Here is a 22853-nt window from a genome sequence, read left to right as displayed (position 1 = left end):
ATGAATGAAATATTAAATATTCATTTTAGTAAAAGATATACTTGAAATAATTAAAATTAATAAAAAATAATATATACACTTATTTTACAATTAAATCATAATCAAATAATGAACGAAACATGTTAAAAAGTCAAGGAGAGTAAAAGACAAGAGCATCAGCCAAAAGCTTACCCTCATTACAATAGAATCGTATCCACGGGATTCCTCTTGGGGAATAAATAATATTCCACATTTCTCGCTATAAATACATTCACCTGAACAATATCCACTCGTTTCTCTCCTTTCTCTTTCATCTCAAAATCAATACTCTCTTCTATATTCTGCGGTGCCCGGCGGCGGAGGCTTCTATCTGTTTGCGGCGATGGGAGCAGCAGTGTTGTCGGAGTTGGCGACGGAGATTGTCGTCCCAGTATGCGCCCTCATTGGAATAGCTTTCTCGTTGATACAGTGGCTGATGGTGTCGCGCGTGAAGCTCACCCCCGAGCGGAATGCGTCGGCGAGTACTAAAAAGAACGGCTTCGGCGAATACTTGATCGAGGAAGAGGATGGAATAAATGACCATGGCGTCGTCACCAAGTGCGCTGAAATTCAAAACGCTATCTCGGAAGGTAAAAGATATATATATAATGTTCTGTTTTTTGTTTTCATTTTTTTTTGTCTGAGTAACGATTCCCGAAATTCACTCTTTGAGTAAACCATTAATGATAAACTGCTTCATATGTGATTATTATTAGTGATTTATTTTAAATGTAGGCAACTTTAATGCTCAACTCATGTTTTGTTTCAGTGGTTTAAATCTCTAATTTTATTAACATGTTTGTTTTTTTCCCTCATTGCAAATTTTCGAGGAGGATGTGCAGTGATTTGAATTTAAAATTTTAAAATTTTAAATTTGGACGTTTTCCGTTTTTTTTAAAATTATAGGTTTATATCTGAATATTATATTGCTCAAATCAAATGTATTCTTATATTTATATAAAAACAACATGTATGTTTTGTTTGAATGATTGTGCAAATAATGTTCAAATGCCTTAAGAGGCAGTCTTTCCGAAAAGTGTCTTACATATTTTGAAAGCTTAAAATAATTTTAAGCAATCTGTTGTGTTGAATGAAATCTATTTTTTCGCAAAATTATTTTCTGTAAATAAAAGAATAGAATAAGGTTTAAATTTGATATTTTTGTTTATTTGCTTACTTATGATCAGTAATATCTTTCAACGGACATTTGGGGTTTTTGTTAGCTTTTGATGGGAAAAAGGAGTTATGGGTCCTATTAGATACGCTTTCTCATCATTCACATTTAATATAATCTTAATAATTTTTCAAATGATCAAACTTAGGTTTAATTTAGTATTGAATGGAGTTATAAATTAGAAAGGCTTTAACTTTAGCGGAATTATCATTATTGACAGTTATAATATATGTTGTCTTATCTAAGTAAAGATTATTTACTTTTATGGATATCACTATTATCTTTACCTTTGCTTCCACTTGTAGTGCACGTGGCCCATTTTCCATATATCTTCACTTATAATTGACAATACATCAGCATGTGCCATTTTCGACAATTAGTATTAAGAATAATGAAGATATTTTGTATTTTAGGCTTAGGGTTTTGTTTTATTTTTGGAAATTGTAGCTGTCTTGTGCTTATTTGTAGTTATTGAGAGGGGTTAAAAGAATTCTAACTCGTTCAGTAACAATACTTGAATAATTTAACAAAGGAAATAAATAATTTGTTATTTTACTTTTTTGTACCATTACGCAGATGTATACCTTATTAAAAATTATAAAATAATATAATACCAGTGTTTATATATTGTAATCAATATATATCTGAAAACAACCAAAAATATTTGTCTTTTATTTGCAATTATTTTCAATAATGTATGGGTAAAAATGATGAATAAGTAATTTAGGAGTAACATATTATTGCATAATGATTATAATAGACTGATTTTAGAATTATGGATAATCAACATGTTAATAATTGTAATGATAAAATTGCAAAAACTCTGAAAGATGCTGAGCTTGATAACCTGATGCATCAAAATATGTTATATGTGATAATGCTTTCTTGCATTTCTGTATGCAAAAGATTTAATTACTTGACCTATGAGAGGTGCATATTTAGTTTTTCTAGTAATAGTGTATAAAAACTAGGCCTTTGTGGCTATAGGCCAAGATTGATCGGTAATTTCATGCCAAACTTAGTTCTTCAGTTTATGGTGGTACATTTTTTTTACTGCATTTGGACTGATTGGAAGGTTTTGATATCGTTTCTTGTCCTAAGCTCTAGGTTTTTGTTTCTATCCTAATGCATCAGTGATGTTAAAAGTTGGTGTCATTTATTGTTTCTAAAGATTATGCTTGTTATTCTGCTTTCAAATGTGTAACCAATAGCACTTTAATTGATGTGATAAACCGTTGACAGTTGTTTATGTTCTATTATCACCTACACCAATTAATCAAATGATGTATGGGTGCAACAGGTGCAACATCCTTTCTTTTTACTGAATATCAATATGTTGGCATATTCATGATTGCTTTCGCTATCCTGATTTTCCTATTCCTGGGCTCTGTTGAGGGCTTCAGCACAAAGAGTCAGCCTTGCACCTACGATAAGGAGAAAACATGCAAACCGGCTCTTGCCACTGCTATCTTCAGTACTGTATCCTTCTTGCTCGGTGCAGTCACCTCGGTTGTTTCTGGGTTCCTTGGTATGAAAATTGCTACATATGCTAATGCAAGAACAACCTTGGAAGCTAGAAAGGGTGTTGGAAAGGCTTTTATTGTTGCATTTAGATCTGGTGCAGTGATGGGTTTCCTCCTTGCAGCCAATGGTCTGTTGGTGCTTTACATTGCCATCAATCTATTCAAGCTGTACTATGGTGATGACTGGGAAGGCCTTTTTGAGGCTATTACTGGTTATGGTCTCGGGGGATCCTCTATGGCACTCTTTGGAAGAGTCGGTGGTGGTATCTATACAAAGGCTGCTGATGTCGGTGCCGATCTTGTAGGAAAGGTTGAAAGGAACATTCCAGAAGATGACCCAAGAAACCCAGCTGTAAGCCGAATTATTCTTTCGGAATATAAGTTTATTCCACGTGAATTATATAGGCTTGTTAATCATCTTTACAGTGTAAATATTTTCTCATACCGAGTCCAGAAATGATTCATTTGTTTATTTTATGAATCAGGTCATTGCTGATAATGTTGGTGATAATGTTGGTGACATTGCCGGTATGGGTTCTGATCTATTTGGCTCATATGCTGAATCTTCTTGTGCTGCTCTTGTCATTGCTTCTATATCCTCCTTTGGAGTAAACCATGAGTTCACTGCCATGTTGTATCCTCTGCTCATTAGTTCTGTGGGTATTCTGGTCTGTTTGATCACAACCCTTTTTGCTACTGATTTCTTCGAAATCAAGGCTGTCAAGGAAATTGAACCAGCTTTAAAGAAGCAGCTTATTATTTCCACTGTTCTGATGACTGTTGGTATTGCAATTGTTACTTGGATTGGTGTGCCATCTTCCTTCACCATTTACAACTTCGGGGCTCAGAAAGCTGTGAAGAACTGGTAAGATACAAGATTCTGTTATATAGCAACTAGATGCATGCTGTAACACAACTCTGCTTCTAATTTTGTGATATTAGGTAAGATTTAACTCCCTAAGTTCTAATTCCCGAATTATCTTTAGTTACCGCTTGGAAGGGTTTAAGCTATTATGTTTCTTTAGGATCAGCATAGCTGGAAAAATTGATTCGATATGGATCTTATTAGCATGGATGTTGTTATAAATCTTATTGAAGACATGAAGCAAGTGGTAGATTGCTTTCATCATGCAAAGGATATCTTAACAACTAAAATGATTTGTTTTGCAGGCAACTATTTTTGTGCGTTGGTGTTGGTCTCTGGGCTGGACTTATTATTGGTTTTGTTACCGAGTACTACACCAGTAACGCTTACAGGTATGGTAATGATTCAACTTTGTTTTTTTTTATTAGAATTCCTGCTTCAAATTTTCTATCTTGATCATAATTATCCTATATTTATGTGCAGCCCTGTGCAGGATGTTGCTGATTCCTGCAGGACAGGAGCAGCTACCAATGTTATATTTGGCCTGGCTTTAGGATACAAATCTGTGATCATCCCAATTTTTGCCATTGCAATTAGCATTTTTGTTAGTTTCAGCTTTGCCGCCATGTACGGTGTTGCAGTTGCTGCCCTTGGAATGTTGAGCACCATTGCCACTGGGTTGGCCATTGATGCATATGGTCCAATCAGTGACAATGCTGGAGGTATTGCTGAAATGGCTGGCATGAGCCATCACATTCGTGAGAGAACGGATGCTCTTGATGCTGCTGGCAACACCACAGCTGCCATCGGAAAGGTACTGCATTCAATTATTTTCAGACTGTTCTGAGGAGAGTGATTTTAACTTCAAATACTGGTTTACTTGAATGACAATTATAGCATAACAGCTGAATAGCCGAAATCATAACTACTGTATTTACGCTTCTACGAAACATCTCTTCTTTTTACAATTTGATCTCTTTAATGAGTTCCCAAACCCCAAGCAGACTTAAGAGTCTGAATTCTATTTTATGATCAATCTATCCCACTTCATGCTACTCTCCAACCATATCGCACTCCGATTGCATATAAATGTTGTATTTCCTGGAAGCTAAGTTAATTTTTCTTTTCTTATGCCAAACTATTATACTTTGTAATTAGTATTGGTAATATTTAAGTATTATTGTTGTATGTGTCCAGGGATTTGCCATTGGGTCAGCAGCATTGGTGTCATTGGCCCTATTTGGTGCTTTTGTTAGCCGCGCAGCTATATCGACTGTTGATGTCTTGACCCCAAAGGTTTTCATCGGTTTAATAGTTGGTGCCATGCTTCCGTACTGGTTCTCAGCTATGACCATGAAGAGTGTTGGAAGTGCAGCTTTAAAGATGGTTGAGGAGGTTCGCCGACAGTTCAACACCATTCCAGGTCTCATGGAGGGTACTGCCAAGCCTGATTATGCTACATGTGTAAAAATCTCAACCGATGCCTCTATCAAGGAGATGATCCCTCCCGGTGCCCTTGTTATGCTTACTCCCCTTATTGTTGGAACCTTCTTTGGCGTCGAGACTCTTGCCGGTGTTCTCGCTGGTGCTCTTGTGTCTGGCGTTCAGGTAAAGCTGGAACAAAAGATTCGATTTGATCGTTTTTTTATATTTCTGTTTTGGTTTAGTACTGAACGGTTATCATTCCGACTTAATACCGGACTTCCGTAGATTGCTATCTCGGCTTCCAACACTGGTGGGGCATGGGACAATGCCAAGAAATACATTGAGGTAAATACAAAGTGAACAATTTTGATATGCCTGTTTTAGTTTCCTTACTAGCTAATGTTCCTTGGTTGTGCGGTGAATCATACGTTATCGTTGTCAGGCCGGCGCCTCGGAGCATGCAAGGACCCTTGGTCCAAAAGGATCTGATCCTCACAAAGCAGCAGTCATCGGTGACACTGTCGGAGATCCACTCAAGGATACGTCTGGTCCGTCACTTAACATCCTTATCAAGCTTATGGCGGTCGAATCGCTCGTGTTTGCACCCTTTTTCGCCACTCACGGTGGCCTACTCTTCAAGATCTTTTAGAGTGGACAGATGTTGTCAACTGTGGCTGGTTATTGCAGCTTAGCTTCCCAGTCTGTAAGTGTTGTTCCCGTTCAACGACTATAAAATGTTCTGGATTATTTTTCTAAGTGTAGTTTTGTCGTTAATGTTGGTTCTGTTTGGTATTTAGAACAGTTTAATTTTTGAAAATTTTGTAATCTCAATTTCCTTTGCCATCATTTTAATTACAACTTCAATTTGGAGAGAGGATTCAAGTTCTTTCTTTCTGGAAACTGATTAATTTAGATTGGATATAATAATTTAGTGTAGGAATGGTTCTTTTAATTAATTTGTTTTTTATTCGTGACAAATGGAAGTCAAATAGATGTCTAAAGAACACTTCAAAATGGAAAGAGAGAATTGAAATGAAGCCAAGATTTCTGGGAGGATAATCTTTGACTGCTTGAAATCTTAGAGAATTACCGAAATGAAAAACAAATTTTAAATTTTAAATCTAATTCTAAGAAAAGAAATTCAAAGGAAGAGGAATTTAAGTTTAGAATCTATAACTTAAAGTCGAGTAATTTGATCAAATGTGTTTAAGTTATATATATATATTTTTAAAAAATATTGTAAATTATAAGTTTTAAGATCTTTAACTTTTGTGCAAACTAAATGACCATCGAGGATTTATGAATATTAATAGTACGAGGATTTAATGTCAAATGATTGAGAATTAACTTTCAACAAAAAACTGTTTTGTATTAATTCTAAATTATTAACAAAAGATTTGTAATTATTTTGGGTAAAAATATAATAAGTTTAAAGTAAAATTTTGTCAATAGTTTAAAAATTAAATTAGGTATTATATTTTGTTAATGCGTCATTATTAATTTAACATATGTTATAATATAATAATTTTTGTTATGAATCAATAATATTAGTAACTATTGCATAACTTTCAAAATTTTAGTAATAAAAAAGATTGAATTTTCTTAGATATTAATGATTTAATCGACTCAAACTAGAATATTGTAGTTTGATTCAAGTTGAAAAGTTTAAAGTTGAACTTGACTCAACTCGACTTAAAGTTTCGAGTTCAACTTGATTCAAAAACTCATGAGTTTAAAATTATAAGTTTAACTTGAATTCAAAGTATAAAATTAACACTCAAATCAAACTTGAACTCGAAAGATTCTCACTTAGTTTGATTGAAGTTTGAAGTCAAACTTCAATTCAAACTCAGTACAAGTTCTACTTTAACTTAAATTCATTCAATTCAAATGTTCATCAAACTTTGATATGTCAAACTCAAATAATTTACGATGTCTCGTCTTATTTATCGTCCAACATTAGTTTATAATTTACCCTTGTTGAATTGGGATGACTGGACACAGTATTAACCCAATCCAAAATTTCGTATCATACTATTTATTCAATAATTTATATACGTAAGCTTATAGTTGAAGCATCAATAGTTGTTGGTCAAATATGAATACTAGCAGCCGGTGGCTGCTTGATATTCAAAGGTGGGGGGGCTGCTTTGAATAAATGGGTGGCTGCCTAATTTTTGTTGAATTTAGGTTTGGGTTAATTATTTTTTGTCACTAGACTTTAGAGTATTTTCAAAGATTAGTCCCTAAGTTTTAACTATAAATACCCTAGCTCATTTAGCTTCAAAATCATCCCAAAATCTTCTAGTTCTCTCTCAAGTGTGTTGTGTAAACACCTGTAAATTTTCTCTTAGTAAAAGATCTGCAGCAGCCCGGAGACGTAAGCACAATTTGGCTGAACTCCGTTATCAATTTCGGGTATTATTTTTCCGCTTTTATTTCGCATTCTTACAAATCTGGTTATAGGGAAATTACTCGTACTCGGTTTATTTCCTAACAACTGGTATCAGAGCTTTTGGTTGTGAATTTTGTCAATTTTTCTGCGAGGTTACTATTCATTACTATTCACGTGAATAGTGAATTTCGTGAATAGTGAAATTCGGTCGGCGATACGAATTTGTCGACGGAGGTGTTTTAATACACGGTGGTTCGCAAAAATTGTCAAAAACGATCCAAACGAAGCCAGATTCGAGTGGGAGCGATGGCTGCAGACGAAGGGAAGGTGAAAATTGAAAAGTTCGATGGTGCGGACTTTGGCTTTTGGAAGATGCAGATTGAAGATTTTTTGTACCAGAAAAATCTATATCAACCTCTTTCAGGAAAGCAACCAGAGGGCATGAAGAATGAAGACTGGGCTCTTCTCGACAGACAAGCCCTCGGAGTTATCCGACTGACGTTATCCCGCAATGTTGCTTTCAACATAGCAAAGGAAAAGACCACGACGGGTCTTATGGCGGCTCTCTCCAGTATGTATGAGAAGCCATCGGCCTCAAACAAAGTTTATTTGATGAGGCGATTATTCAATTTGCGGATGACGGAAGGGGCATCAGTGGCTCAACACCTGAATGAACTCAACACAATCACAACCCAGTTGAGTTCCGTGGAAATTGAATTCGATGATGAAGTTCGAGCTTTAATCTCTTATCATCTCTACCAGACAGTTGGAATGCTACTGTTACAGCAGTTAGCAGCTCGTCGGGAAATAGTAAATTGAAATTCGACGATGTTCGGGATCTGGTACTGAGCGAAGAAATTCGACGGAGAGAATCGGTGAAGCATCAACCTCCTCAGCCTTGCACACGGAGTCCAGAGGGAGAACTTCAGAAAGAAATTCAAATCGTGGCAGATCCAAATCCAGACGGGAAAAATCCAGAACGGGAAAGAAAGATTTTACCTGTTATAATTGTGGCAAGAAAGGTCACTTTAAAAGAGATTGCCGAGCACTGAAGAAAGATACCGGTGCACAGGAATCTGCCAACGTGACAGAGGAGACAGGTGATGCCATGATTCTAAGCGTCAACAGTCCGATTGAATCATGGATCTTGGATTCAGGGGCATCTTTCCACTCCACCCCATGCCAAGAAATCATGGAGAACTATATCAGTGGTGATTTTGGGAAGGTTCATCTTGCTGATGATGAAACCTTGAAGATCGTCGGAAAAGGAGATATCCGACTAAAGCTGCCAAACCAGACCACCTGGAAGCTGACAGGAGTGAGACATATTCCTGGCCTCAAAAGAAATCTGATTTCTGTTGGACAGCTTGATGGAGAAGGATATAGTACAACATTTTCAGGTTGTGAATGGAAGATTACCAAAGGAGCACTCGTCATTGCTCGTGGTAAGAAGACTGGTACTCTCTATGTAACCTCAAATTTAGAGAATATCATTGCAGTAGCAGATGCTGATGGAAAATCAAACCTATGGCACCAAAGGCTTGGCCATATGAGCGAGAAAGGAATGAAGATACTTCTGTCAAAAGGGAAGTTGCCGGATCTAAAGAATGTAGATGTCGGACTATGCGAGGATTGCATCTTTGGAAAACAAAAGAAAGTCAGTTTTGCAAAGATTGACAAGGCACCCAAGGCAGAAAGGTTAGAATTGATTCATACTGATGTATGGGGACCATCCCCAGTTCCATCTCTTGCAGGCTCACTATATTATGTCACCTTCATCGATGATTCAACAAGGAAGGTGTGGGTTTATTTTCTGAAGAAGAAATCAGAAGTCTTTGATACCTTTAGAAAATGGAAGGCCATGGTGGAAAATGAGACTGGTTTGAAAGTCAAGAGGTTGAGGTCTGACAATGGAGGAGAGTACAGAGACAGTAGATTCAGAGATTTCTGCGCAAACAATGGGATTAAGATGGAGAAAACAGTTCCCATAACACCGCAGCAGAATGGCGTAGCAGAGCGCATGAACTGAACTCTGAATGAACGTGCTAGAAGCATGAGGATACATGCCGGATTGCCCAAATTTCTATGGGCTGAAGCTATCAACACTGCAGCTTACCTGATCAACCGTGGGCCCTCTGTTCCTTTGGATGGCGGAATACCAGAGGAAGCTTGGAGCAAGAAAGAAATAAACCTTTCACACTTAAGAGTGTTTGGTTGTATTTCTTATGTACACATAGACTCTGCTGAAAGAAGTAAACTTGATGCTAAGTCCAACAAATGTGCCTTTGTTGGTTATGGCGGTGATGAGTTCGGTTTCCGGTTTTGGGACTACGAAAATCGAAAGATCATCAGAAGCAGAGACATCATTTTCAATGAAAATGTGATGTACAAAGACAGGTCAACCGCAGAATCAAGTAATACCGAGGCTGAAACAAAGGAATTTGCTGAGTTCGAGGAGATTTCTAGAAATGATGTTCAGATCAGTCCTGAAGCAGTTCAAGAGGAAGAACCAGGCACACCAGAACTGAGACGCTCCTCCAGAATTCCTAAACCAACCCAACGGTATTCACCTTCTTTACACTACTTGTTGCTGACTGACAATGGTGAACCAGAGTGTTATGATGAAGCAATGCAAGTGGAGGATTCAGTCAAGTGGGAGTCTTCCATGAAAGATGAGATGGACTCGCTTATGTCAAATCAGACGTGGGAATTAGCTGAATTACCACCAGGCAAGAGAGCGCTCCATAACAAGTGGATTTACAGGATCAAAGAAGAGCACGATGGGAGCAAACGTTACAAAGCAAGATTGGTTGTCAAAGGCTTTCAGCAAAAAGAAGGTATTGATTACAATGAAATTTTCTCTCCAGTCGTGAAACTGTCTACAATCAGACTGGTGTTGAAAATTGTAGCTGCAGAAAATTTACATCTTGAGCAGTTAGATGTAAAGACAGCTTTCCTTCATGGTGATTTGGAGGAAGAAATCTATATGAGGCAGCCAGAAAGCTTCATAGAGGCAGGCAAGAAAAACCTGGTATGCAGGTTGAAGAAGAGCTTGTATGGTTTAAAACAAGCTCCTAGACAGTGGTACAAGAAGTTCGATAGTTTCATGGGTAGTAGTGGTTTTACCAGATGCCAAGCAGATCATTGTTGTTACATCAAGAGGTTCAACAACAGCTTCATTATTTTATTATTGTACGTTGATGACATGCTCGTTGCAGGCTCAAACATGCAAGAGATTATACACTTAAAGCAAAAATTGTCGAAGCAGTTTGCTATGAAGGATCTGGGCGCTGCAAAGCAGATTCTTGGGATGAGGATCAAGAGAGACACAAAGTCGGGGACTTTGATGTTATCACAGGCTGAGTACATCAACAAAGTACTCTCTAGGTTCAACATGCAAGATGCTAAACCAGTAAATACACCTTTAGGTGTTCATTTCAGACTCTCCAAAGAACAGTCACCAAAGACGGAGGAAGAACGTGCACACATGGTGAAGGTGCCGTATGCCTCAGCAATTGGAAGTCTGATGTATGCCATGGTTTGTACCAGACCAGATATTGCTCAAGCAGTGGGAGCTGTTAGCAGGTACATGAATAATCCATGCAAAATACACTGGGAAGCAGTCAAATGGATCCTCAGATATCTGCGAGGTACCACAAACAAAGCACTTTGTTTCAAAGGTGGAGATACGATACTGACAGGCTATGTAGATGCTGACTTAGCCGGAAATGTTGACATCAGAAGAAGCACTACAGGGTATGTCTATACTCTAGGAGGAACCGCAGTGAGTTGGGTTTCTCAACTACAGAAGATAGTTGCTCTCTCCACAACCGAAGCAGAATATGTCGCTGTTACGGAAGCCAGCAAAGAGATGGTCTGGCTCCAAAGTTTCTTGAATGAGTTAGGCAAGAAACAAGAAAACAATGTCTTATATTGCGACAGTCAAAGTGCTATCCATCTAGCGAAGAATCCGTCTTTTCATTCCAGGACGAAGCACATACAATTGCGATATCATTTTATCCGGTCTCTTCTAGAAGATGGAATTTTGAAACTTGAAAAGATCAGTGGAGCTCAAAATCCAGCAGACATGTTGACAAAGACGGTGACCACGGACAAACTGAAGTTGTGTTCAACTTCAGTTGGCATGCTAGAGTAACAAGACTAGAAAAGCTGCTGCATCGATCGAGGTGTGAAGATAGATTAAAATCAGTCTTCAAGTGGGAGATTGTTGGTCAAATATGAATACTAGCAGCCGGTGGCTGCTTGATATTCAAAGGTGGGGGGGCTGCTTTGAATAAATGGGTGGCTGCCTAATTTTGTTGAATTTAGGTTTGGGTTAATTATTTTTTGTCACTAGACTTTAGAGTATTTTCAAAGATTAGTCCCTAAGTTTTAACTATAAATACCCTAGCTCATTTAGCTTCAAAATCATCCCAAAATCTTCTAGTTCTCTCTCAAGTGTGTTGTGTAAACACCTGTAAATTTTCTCTTAGTAAAAGATCTGCAGCAGCCCGGAGACGTAAGCACAATTGGCTGAACTCCGTTATCAATTTCGGGTATTATTTTTCCGCTTTTATTTCGCATTCTTACAAATCTGGTTATAGGGAAATTACTCGTACTCGGTTTATTTCCTAACAATAGTGTCGGAAACCTCTCTACAAACATTAAATGATGAAAATAAATAACATTGTTGTTTCCCACCTTGCACATTCAAGCACGTATGTTTCTCTATCCATAAATGCCAGAAGAAATAGGAGCCCTTATATTTATATATCTATCTCTAGGTATATTATAAGGTCAAAATGCAATGGTCTACTCTGCTCAGAGGATCAAATCATCACAGTAAACAAGCTTTAAAACCCCTCTCCAGTTCCTCTGCATTCAAGTTCTTCCCGATGAAAACAATCTTGTTTACTCTCGGTTCGTCCGCTCCCCATAACCGGTCTGGTGATCCTTGGAATATGTCATGAACTCCCTATTCATTTCCACATCATCAAAACAAAAACATAATTCACCATTCCCTCTTCGTTTCCATTTGCAATAGGGTGCAAAATGTAGTAGCAGATGATAAGATAAAAACAACATTTTTTCTCACCTGAAAGACGAACCTCTCATCCATGCCCTGAACAGAAAGAAGACCTTTCATCCGATAAATGTCCTCGCTACGATCCAACAACAATGTACCGAGCCAAATGTTAGCCTGCAAGATAATGGCGGAAGTACATAATACCAATGATGAAAGCTTTTTAACACTTTAACCTAAACAATAGCTACCCCTAATAATGAAACAAATTCCAAAGCACCAACGGAGACGGAGAAATCTCATTTTTAACTGAGCTGGCAAGTTCATAGGTCTATAATTTAGGATCACAATAATCTCATTTATAGTTGGAGCCTTGGAGGTATATTATGCTTTAAAACCAACCTTCTCAAGATCTAAGCTCCCTTCGCAAACTATGCTGACAGAGGAAACTCCTGGGTCGTGAGTATGATCATGATCTGCATACAAAAAAGCAAGATACTAGCTTCAGTATAAGTAGTAGAGTATAGCTTCAGACTGTTGATATGGTATCTTAAACATTAGCAAGCATGCATAAACATATCCAAATTCCCTTGCCTACGATAAACCATAAATAGAGGGCCTAAATCAGTAGCCCAAGCCTAGAAACTAATGACAAACTATGGATAGGGATGGCATTAGGGAGCTATGAGATCCCTTGCAAATGTAGTTTGGGTTGTTATATGGAATTCCAAATTATTTTTGTAGCCCAGATACCTACAATATTAGATTTTATGAGCTCTAGTTCCCACAGGATAAAGCCTGGGACTATCAGTAACCAGTAGCATGAAAGAAGGCTTCAAACTCAGAATCATTATAGAAGTGAGCAAGTGCCACGTGATGATAAGCTAATCTCATTTCTTCTTGATTCTAACTATTGCCAATTTCTTTAAAATCCAAACTTCGGATTTGGATAGACAAAAGTATCAACAATATGACATTGCTCAAGTAACAAATCCACATCAAACCAGAATTTCAGTTCAGGTGGACTGATTGGAAGAGATGAATATGCATATCCGCAATTGGATGACAATTTGGCCATCCTTTATGACCTTGTACCTACTTACGAGTGTGACAGATTCGATGGTAACAGAAGTAACAACTAGCCAGCGGATTCTTTAGAGCTGATTATGCTTTCAGCAATTTGACATGTCAGCAATAGCTCAAACTTGTTCCTGCTCCTAGCATATTCCACCAAATAAATCGATTTGGGGACAACTAGATATTTAATCATTAAGTCAATAGGCAATTCCGTGATTCACAAATTATTATGAAACATTAAGATCACACATTAGACATTATGCACAAGTCGCCATGTATTAACATGATAAAAGCACAAAGCACGGCTTCTATCTAAATGATAAAACTGAAATCAATTAACAAAGAAATGATGTAAACAACAAAGCATGCAGAAGATTATAACAAGAAAGCAACCAATACGACTATTAGAAACAAAATTAAACCAAATACCACTTTCAAGAAAAGTAAACATGTACTTTTGCTTATAAAGACAAACAAGAAAAATGAAGAAAACCTTAAAAGCATATGCAAAATGACTATTTGGTATCATAACAGGTAACTTTACCATGTTTATGGTCGTGTTCATGATGATGATGATGGTGATGATCGTGGCCATGATCATGATTGTGGTCATGATCATGATCTTTTGCACCTTCATCATTGACGGAACTCTCAATTCTGGAAATATTTAAGCACAAAAGTTAGTCAACAACCTAAATTCATGGGGTGAAAAACAGCATACAATTCTGAGGAAATGGATAGTCATCAAAAGTAAAAAGTTACACATAATGCCGGTGACATGGATGAAACTACAAATAGCCCCCTAGGAATATAAGTATGAACAATCCAATAGATCCAATAGGAAAAGAAGTATGATGGAAGTTCAAAATGGAAAAGAAGATCAGATGGAAGTTCTAAGGCCAAATCAAAGAGTCCAGGTGACATGTTTTAAGGGAGAAACAGCAGTGAATCAATACAATTAGGGCTGAACAAACAAGTAAGAGATGATGGAACTTTAGAAAACCTAGGGTTACAAAAACCTCTAGTTTTTCTCTACTAATTCAAGAAAATAATAAAAAGAATGTCGTGGCTGTAGATCTTTTACAGCTAATATATACTAGGGATGCTAATAAAGTTATAATCCTACCCCTAGATTTAAACCCTAAAGATAACTAATAATCCTAACCCTAGATTGAAACCCTAAGTATCATATAATCTTAGCCATCCATAATGCATCATAATTAACAAATATTACTGAAGTAAAAAATAATATAAAATAATTAAAGCTCCTGCATCAGAAGAAACGCTTTGCTCTCAACAAAAATAGAACATTATTATGATAAAATTGCAAAACAACAATACTTGAATTAGTTACTAGAATGATTTATTTTATTGACAATGGAGCTACTAAATAAGAGCAGGAAACAACCTCTCCAAATCAAATCCTCCTATTCCAAGCACATACTCCAAGTCAACTTTTCCAAACTCTGTCCGCTTGAGATGAGCCATGCTATTAATGTTCTGCAAGCAGGCAATGTCATCTTCACTTAGAACAATGCAAAATAAATAACACATCACATACTAAAGTTGCAATAAAATTATTTAATAGAAAAAGGAAGAAAACACACCCTTATCTGCTTAACCAAGGACGTAATTTCTGGCTCGCCAACAAGATCAGTCTATCAGAAGAACAAATAATCATATCAGCTAGCCATTAGAAAACTAAATTCAATATAACAGATGAAGTCTTTGAACACGTCCTATCAAGAGTACTATGAGCAAAATTATTTAAATGAACTGAACGTTGTCTTTCAAAATGATGTAGAAATTCATCATGGTTTAAAGGAATTAAGGTGTGGCAGGCTGCATCCAGAATATTAGGCAATGGTTTTGAGTCAAAGCTCAAGAGAATTAAATAAGTTCAATCATGTTTTGTTGTGATCTAGTTAACATGTCACCATAAGTACCTTGTTTACAATTATGCGGTCAGCATAAGCAATTTGCTCTACTGCCTCATTGACCACTCCCTTTGGTTTGACCTCGTCCAGATGAAAGGTCGCATGTTTGGCATCAACTAAAGTTACAACACCATCTAACTTGACATCATTGAAAACCTGATCCTCGGCATAAAATGTCTGAATGATTGGGGCAGGATTTGCCAATCCTGATAAGGTGAATATGGAATGTAAAATAAGCAATAATTAGTAACTTCTCATGCTCAAACTAAGGGGAAATCTCATGTATACACCAAAACAAATAGAAATAAAGAATATCTAATTCCCTTTTTATAAATTTTCACAGGTTCTTTGAAAAAAAATTCAACCTGTAGTCTCTATTACAATATGGTCAAATTTCCCTTTCTTCCTATTGACTAGCTCTGCAATCATCCTCACAAGGTCGCCCCTTACAGTACAGCAGAGACAGCCATTGTTAAGCATGACTATGTCCTCAGCCCCGGCAGATTTAGCAGCGACAAGAGAGCCATCAATATCTACTTCGCCAAACTGAAATTTTCAATTTGAAAAAGAAAAGAGTTAATAATAATAAATTACACATTTATATCTCACCCATTGTAATGATTTTCCAAAAGGCTAACTATGGTGAACCATTTATCGATATCACATCAAGCAAACAAGTTTGAAGTGGAATCAAACTCCATACCTCATTCTCTATCACTGCTATGCGCTTCCCATGATCTGCAGTCAAGATGTGATTGAGTAATGTTGTCTGTTCCACAACACATAAAAGTTAAAACAGATCAATACGGCCAACAAACTTATTAAATCAATAACTTTAAAAGAGAAAAGCTGAGTTCCTATCATCATTGCTGACTGACAATATAACAACTTTTAGTCAATAAATTGGAATGTTAAACGTAAAAAAGAAAGTGAGTCTTCATATGTAGCATCTATTGCAAGAATATTCAGAATTTCAAAATTGGGAAAAGTTAAAAAAAAAGTATTCAATGAGGCTATGAGCCACAAATGACAAACCTGACAATCATGTCATATCTATATTTTCCGCCAAGGTAACGTTTTTGCTATTACTACCAACTTAAAAGCTAAATGCAGTAAATTTGTATAAAAAAATTACTACCCAGAACATTAACAGAATCGGGGTAAACCCTGTAATCAAAATATTTTAATTTAACGACCATGTTGACCTTTGGTAAAGCAATTATTACCTTGCCAGAACCCAAAAAGCCGGTAATTATGGTGGCGGGAATACGATTATCAGGCGGAATTTTAGTGCAAACGTCGGAATCCTCGCTTTGCGGAGTAGCAGTGGCTGTGGCGGATACAGAGAACTGGCGGAAGCGGTTAGCTTTGGAGGTGCATAAAACAGAGCGAGACAAAGGCGACAGTGTTTTGGAAGAAAGGGACCGAGTATGGATGGTAGAGGGTTTGAAGAAGAGAGGGATGACCCCGGAGAGAGGTGCGGTTGGAGGGCGGCGAACACCGCCGCAACGAGTGGTGAAGTTGATGAAAGTTGTGGCTATGTCCATTGACAGCGTCGCCATTTCTGTGTTTGTTGGTTTTGGGAAGGAAATGGAAATAGCAAGAATGGAGGCTTATCTTCTGTTTTAATTTGGGGCTTTAGATATTTCCTTTTTTTAGCTTAGCCCTTTGCTCTTGTAATTTTGTGCTCAAATATTTTATACGCATAAACTTATACAAATCATCATTTTAGTTTAATATATTTTAATATCTATATTTTAATTTAAGATAAAAAGACGTTAATATTTAATAAAATTGTCACTTCGATATTTATTTTTATAGAGTATCTTAATCATTAATATTTTATTTTTTTAAAAAAACCTTATTTTAAATATTAATAATACGTTAATTAACGATTTTCATCTATATTAAAATGTTTTGTCCAAAATAAAACATTATACACAATATACTCTAAAAAAAAGAAAGGGGTCAAAATGACCATTTTAATAAATATTAGAGTTATTTTTTATATTATACCTATTATATATAGGTTTGTTTTATTAATAAGAAGTTATTATAAAATAATTATTATTTAAAAATAAACAATTTAAATAATAATGAATACATACATATAATGTGAACACAGTAGCTCATAAAGGAGAAGCTAGAAATTTCATAATACGATGTCATAATTTTAAATTATGATATCATATAAATTAATGCATAGTATTAGAATTCGATAAATTAATATAAAATATAGGTAAAGTAACATAAGACTATTACAAAAACATTAATCAAAAGAAAATGGGGTGTTCATTTTTCGGTTTTAATCTAATTTATCGACCAAATTGAATTAATTTGGTTAAAACGGCCCACCACTAAATTAGTTCAGTCGGGAAACAATTAATTTTTTCAATATTTAATGGTTAATTCGATTCGAAATTAGTTACTAACTAAATTAATCAAATTAGTCAAAAATATTAAATATTAAATATATTATATATATATTAAATACCTATTTTAAGCTCAAATCTATTAAGAATTAAGATTCAATTATTTTTAATCACACTAGATCCATTAAATTATCAAGATATAATTAAATTTTGACTCAATAGAAAAATATCAATATGGAATTTAAAATAATCTAATTAAAAATATATTAAATATTTGATTGATTTGGTCATCGATCGAATTAATCAAACTTTATTCAATTTGATTCGATTAATGGTTTAAAAATTGATTAATTCGATTAATAAAAATTTAGTTTGATCAGTGACTGAATTAAACAAATGAACACCCTTAATATATACGGTGTCAAAACCTTTTTAAAAAGATTTTTATTTTCTTAAATTTATATATATATATATATATATATATATATAAAATTAGAAAACTTTGGGGGTCAATTGACACCCTCATCAACTGCTGGCTCTGTCGGTGGCTCAAATTCAAAACTTTTATGAATTTAAAAGTTTAATGTTGAAAGTAATAAAAATAAAAAATGAAAACAAGTTTTTTTAATTATAAATTTGTTGTTATTTTATTTAAAATAAAATAAAATAAAAGATAAAATTTACACAAAAAAATATATGAATAAAGTTTTTAGTAAGTGTAATTTTTTTTATTAATAGTAAGTGTAACTTTTAAATAATAATACAGTTAAAATAAATAATATTATCTTTTGTTAAGCGATAAAGATTTAATAAATACTTTTTATTTTAAATTATCAAATATATTTAAAATATTAACTTTCAATGAGATATTTTTTTATCAAACAAACTCTTATTTATATATATATATTAATAAAGACGACAACAACAACAACAAAACCCTATTCCCATATGTAATGGGATAAGAGGGAGGTAGTGTAGTAGGTTGCCCCTAACGCCAGGTTGAGAGTAGCTTCCGTGGAAGACCTCCAGCAGTTAAGGAAATTAAAAATAAAGATAAAATACAATGCATATATAAATAAATAAATAAATACATAGTTGAACAGTCTTCATATGCAGTCTTCATATACGCGTCTGTAATGGGAAGTAATCCCTGCGTAATAATCTCTGCATATATACAAAAATGTAAGTCCCGACTAAATTTAAAAAGAGGAAACATACAGGGAAGGAATACACAGTAGTCAGCGATAGCAAGCTACTAGAAGGAATAAATTCAAATGGATTACCACCTAAACTAAGACAACACTACTCCGCTACTTTAGTTCTGGGCCTTCATAGATTCCAATGACAGAAACATATAGAAGTAGAAGTCACGGAAATTACTACAAATGCATTAAAAAGAAGACATAAATGCTACACCCCATGGTTGTGACCCACACTACTCAGCTACCCTTATTTTTTAGTTAAATTCATTCGCATCTATAACTAATCAATACAAATTTCTTGCTCATGTTGTGTTTTCTTTATAATATTGTATTTATTTAATATTTCATATGTTTTTCATCTATATGACTATATAATCAAATACATTGATACATAGATAACAAACTATGAAACTATTGGCCCTCGATTCATCATAATCCTTTAAGATTAGTTTTTTTTGGCACAATATAAAATAATGATGTTAAATTGAATAGTTATATTAGTCCTCATTCTTTTTTAGAGTATTTTAAATCTATTATTTTATTTTGAGATAAATGACTCGTGAATCATAATTGGATGAAAATCGTTAATTGACTAATGATTAACTTTTGCCACTAACATGAGACTATCACATCATCACTTTTAACACGTAGCATGTATCACACTGACATGTATACCAACATCACTTTTGGCACATAGCATATACCACATCATCATTTTGACACATGATATGTGTCAAGTCATTACTTTCGACATATGATAGTCAACCGTCAGTGACGTGTTTATTATTGGTTAATTTACAGTTTCCATCCAATCAGGGAACACCTCAAAATAAAATGTTAGATTACCAAAATACTTAAAAATATGTATCAAAATAACTATTTTATCAAACATTAGAAGTGAACCTTGACATTATGTTTTTTCTTACTCTTAAGGTTTGAGGTGGGGTATACCAATTTTTTAAGCATAATGCAACAAAATAAATAGGGATCAAAATAAATATTTTGTAAAACATTAGAAGTGAATCTTGGCATTATGTTTTTTCTTACTCTTAAGGTTTGAGGTGGGATATACCGATTTTTTAGGCATAATGCAACTAAAATACCCCTAACGTTTGACAACAATGTCAATTTTCCTCCTATTCTCTTTTTTTTTTGGGATCATTTTATCCCTAACGTTTCATCTTGGGTAAAACAATATCATCGTTAGATGAAAACCGTTAGTCAACTGACGGTCAACGCCTGAAGCTGACTAAGTAAGAACATGTGAAGGAAAATGCTCAATGTCCAGGTCATAGTAGATGATAACGTTGCACTGTCACATAAATTTTTTAAGAAAAAATAAAAATATTATTATTAATATTTATATTAAATTATTTATAACCACTCGAAAAGTGACACGTATCACTCTCCGATTGATATTGATTTAAAGGAAAAATTAAAATGTCTTTTGCGTGGAAGAGGAATCAAACTTGAGTAAACGGTGTGAAATGACATAGCTCATATCACAAGACCAAGATGTTTACTTTTTTATATAATGAAACAAATTTTATTTAATAAATAATCATATTTGAATTTAATAAAAAAATTAATCATGTGTTTCAAACCATAATATATCTTGTCATTGTCCCTTATACCAAATTATTCCTAAAATTTTATTTATTTCAAACCAACATGTTGCATACAAGGAAAGAACATGAGTTGGAGAGGGAAAAGCATAAAATTCCGTTGGACCATGAAACCGGATTGAACCCAAAAGGGAACAAATAGTCGAGAACTACCAATTTATGTCATGACCCTATGGTGATATCATACAAGGGAAAATGACTGTAAAATTGTGGATGAGAAAGCAACAGAAACGAAGACAAATGAGAAGCAGAAGAGTGCCTGGAAACGAAAGGAAGAGTGATACAAGTGAGTTGAAGTTCTTATAAGTTGACCTCAAATTCAACAAGGTTTTAAGAGGCACAAAATAGAGTATGTTCTCCAAGAGTTCTTGTGGCAGCTTACTCCAGATCTGTCGACCTTGTTCAAAATTTCCGTTCGATTCGAATTTTACGGAGATGGAATTGAGATAGAAAAGATTTGAGTTATTAGAGTTTAGAACAAATAAAATTTTGGGAATAATCGGTTATAAGAGAAAATGACAAACTATATTAGGGTTTGAAACTGTTAAGAGAGTCTACAACCAAAACTTAATGCTCGAGGTTAACCGAAAGTTGTTGCTCCAAAATCTCCTGATTATAAGCAATTACTGTAATTCTCTAATTCTACTTGATTACTATTAATTCTAATTGTAATTGATTTTAATTTGATTACCATCTTACATATAAGGTGTATATAAACCTATCATTGTGAATAATAAAGATACAATCAACTTTTACATGGTATCAGTAAGCCATTAAGCACCACTACAAACTCGATCCTAGCTATATCCATGGCTACATTCATCCAAATCACCCAAACTCTGAACTCACATATGAATTTCCCTTCCTGGTTTTACTAAATTGAAGCACTTATCATTGGTTTGGAAATAATCGGCTATATCGCTGGTGATACGCCCTGTCCACCAAAAACATAGTCTCGACAGAAAAGAATGATGCTCATGAATCTAAAGAAGTTATGAATCCTGAGTACCATCTTTGGGTACGATAGGGCAAACTGATTGTCCACGCGATAGGCTCATCTCTTTCAGAAACTGTTGTACCAGTGATAGCTAGATGTGCCACTTCCATGGAAGTGATGAGCAAGTTGATTGTCGTCTTTTCTAGCAAAACAAAATCGAGAGTGATAGCGCTCAAAAGATCCTTGACAATGTTGACACAATAAAACAAACCCGCCCTTAAATTTCTTCAAAGCGTCAGACCTTGGCCGATGAACTTGCCCTAGTCCAAGCCCCGATCCCTGATGATGAATTGGTGATTCATATCTTCAACAGAAATAATCCCAAATTGAAAGGTGTTTCACTGCGTCGAAAGAAAGGGAAACAAAACTCACCTATGAAGAAGTTTTAAATAAATTAATTGATCATGAGAAAGATTTGAAACGACAAGAAGAAGGGTTCATCACACCTCTTAGTGTGAATTATGTACATCGAGGAAGAGGTAGTCATGTTTCATGACCACCAAACAAGGAAAATTACCGTGGTAAAAAATTTGATCCTAATTTCAAAAATCGAAAGAAGCAAACTTTGGCTGAAAATTCTACTCAAGGTCCGCAACGTTCAACCTCCCAACTTTGTGGCAAATATGGTCATGATGCCAAGAGATGTTGGAGCAACATTGTAAATCAAAATCAGCAAGAGCAGGCAACAACAAATATGGTTCAAAAAGCCCCGAAACATCAGTCTTGGGTCATTGATAGTGGAGCCACTACACATGTGACGAATGACATAGCAACCTTGGATGCCAACGATGATTACGGGGGCAATTATGAGCTAATCATGGCAAATGGTAAGGGAATTCCCATCCAAAAAATAGGTTCCACCAAATTTCTTTCATCTCTACAAAAATTACATCTTTCCAATATTCTTCATGCCCCTACTTTACATAACAATTTGGTATTTGTTTCCAGATTATGTCAAACTAACGATGTTTCTGTTGAATTTTGTGCAAATGACGTATTGGTGAAAGATTTGGTCACGGGGAAATGCTAGCGAAGTGAACTATCAAAAGTGATCTCTACTATTTCGGTAGTGACGATTTTTCTAAAAAACACCAAGCCTTTTTTTCCTTTAAATTCAAATTCAAATGCATGGCATAGAAGACTAGGGCATCCTCCTTCTAAAATTTTAAAATTTAGTTTGGATAAAAAGGCTCCATTAGTAATTGTAATGCCTGTCATTC

General features: G+C 35.2%; 2 protein-coding genes across 4 annotated transcripts; one reads left to right on the top strand and one right to left on the bottom strand.

The window, feature by feature from the left end:
* The first annotated feature begins 294 nt into the window (after positions 1-294).
* On the top strand, positions 295-5851 carry LOC120175809 (pyrophosphate-energized vacuolar membrane proton pump-like). Its single transcript, XM_039182364.1, has 8 exons — positions 295-608; positions 2493-3067; positions 3201-3580; positions 3886-3972; positions 4064-4394; positions 4778-5188; positions 5291-5350; positions 5448-5851. Exons 1-8 carry the CDS (start codon positions 362-364, stop codon positions 5652-5654), a joined length of 2298 nt encoding a protein of 765 aa, XP_039038295.1. The 5' UTR covers positions 295-361; the 3' UTR covers positions 5655-5851.
* Positions 5852-12023: 6172 nt separating this feature from the next.
* LOC120175788 (COBW domain-containing protein 1-like) lies at positions 12024-17065 on the bottom strand. Of its 3 annotated transcripts, none has more exons than XM_039182348.1 (10): positions 16664-17065; positions 16141-16206; positions 15803-15983; positions 15447-15643; positions 15108-15158; positions 14909-15000; positions 14067-14157; positions 12826-12900; positions 12496-12600; positions 12024-12375 (listed from the first exon to the last, which is right to left on the bottom strand). In XM_039182348.1, the coding sequence occupies exons 1-10, from the start codon at positions 16997-16999 to the stop codon at positions 12238-12240; spliced, it is 1332 nt and encodes a 443-aa protein (XP_039038279.1). In that variant the 5' UTR covers positions 17000-17065; the 3' UTR covers positions 12024-12237. The 3 variants fall into 3 exon arrangements, with proteins under 3 accessions (XP_039038279.1, XP_039038280.1, XP_039038278.1); XM_039182349.1 differs by having other exon boundaries at positions 12826-12899; positions 14093-14157; XM_039182347.1 differs by having other exon boundaries at positions 12826-12899; positions 14045-14157; positions 16664-17064.
* Positions 17066-22853: the final 5788 nt, after the last annotated feature.

This window comes from Hibiscus syriacus, unplaced genomic scaffold (assembly GCF_006381635.1).
Source record: "Hibiscus syriacus cultivar Baekdansim isolate YM2019G1 unplaced genomic scaffold, ASM638163v2 tig00112215_pilon, whole genome shotgun sequence".
Taxonomy (NCBI): Eukaryota; Viridiplantae; Streptophyta; class Magnoliopsida; order Malvales; family Malvaceae; genus Hibiscus; species Hibiscus syriacus.
Note: the sequence above shows the minus strand (reverse complement) of the source record. Positions and strands in the feature narration are given on the sequence as shown.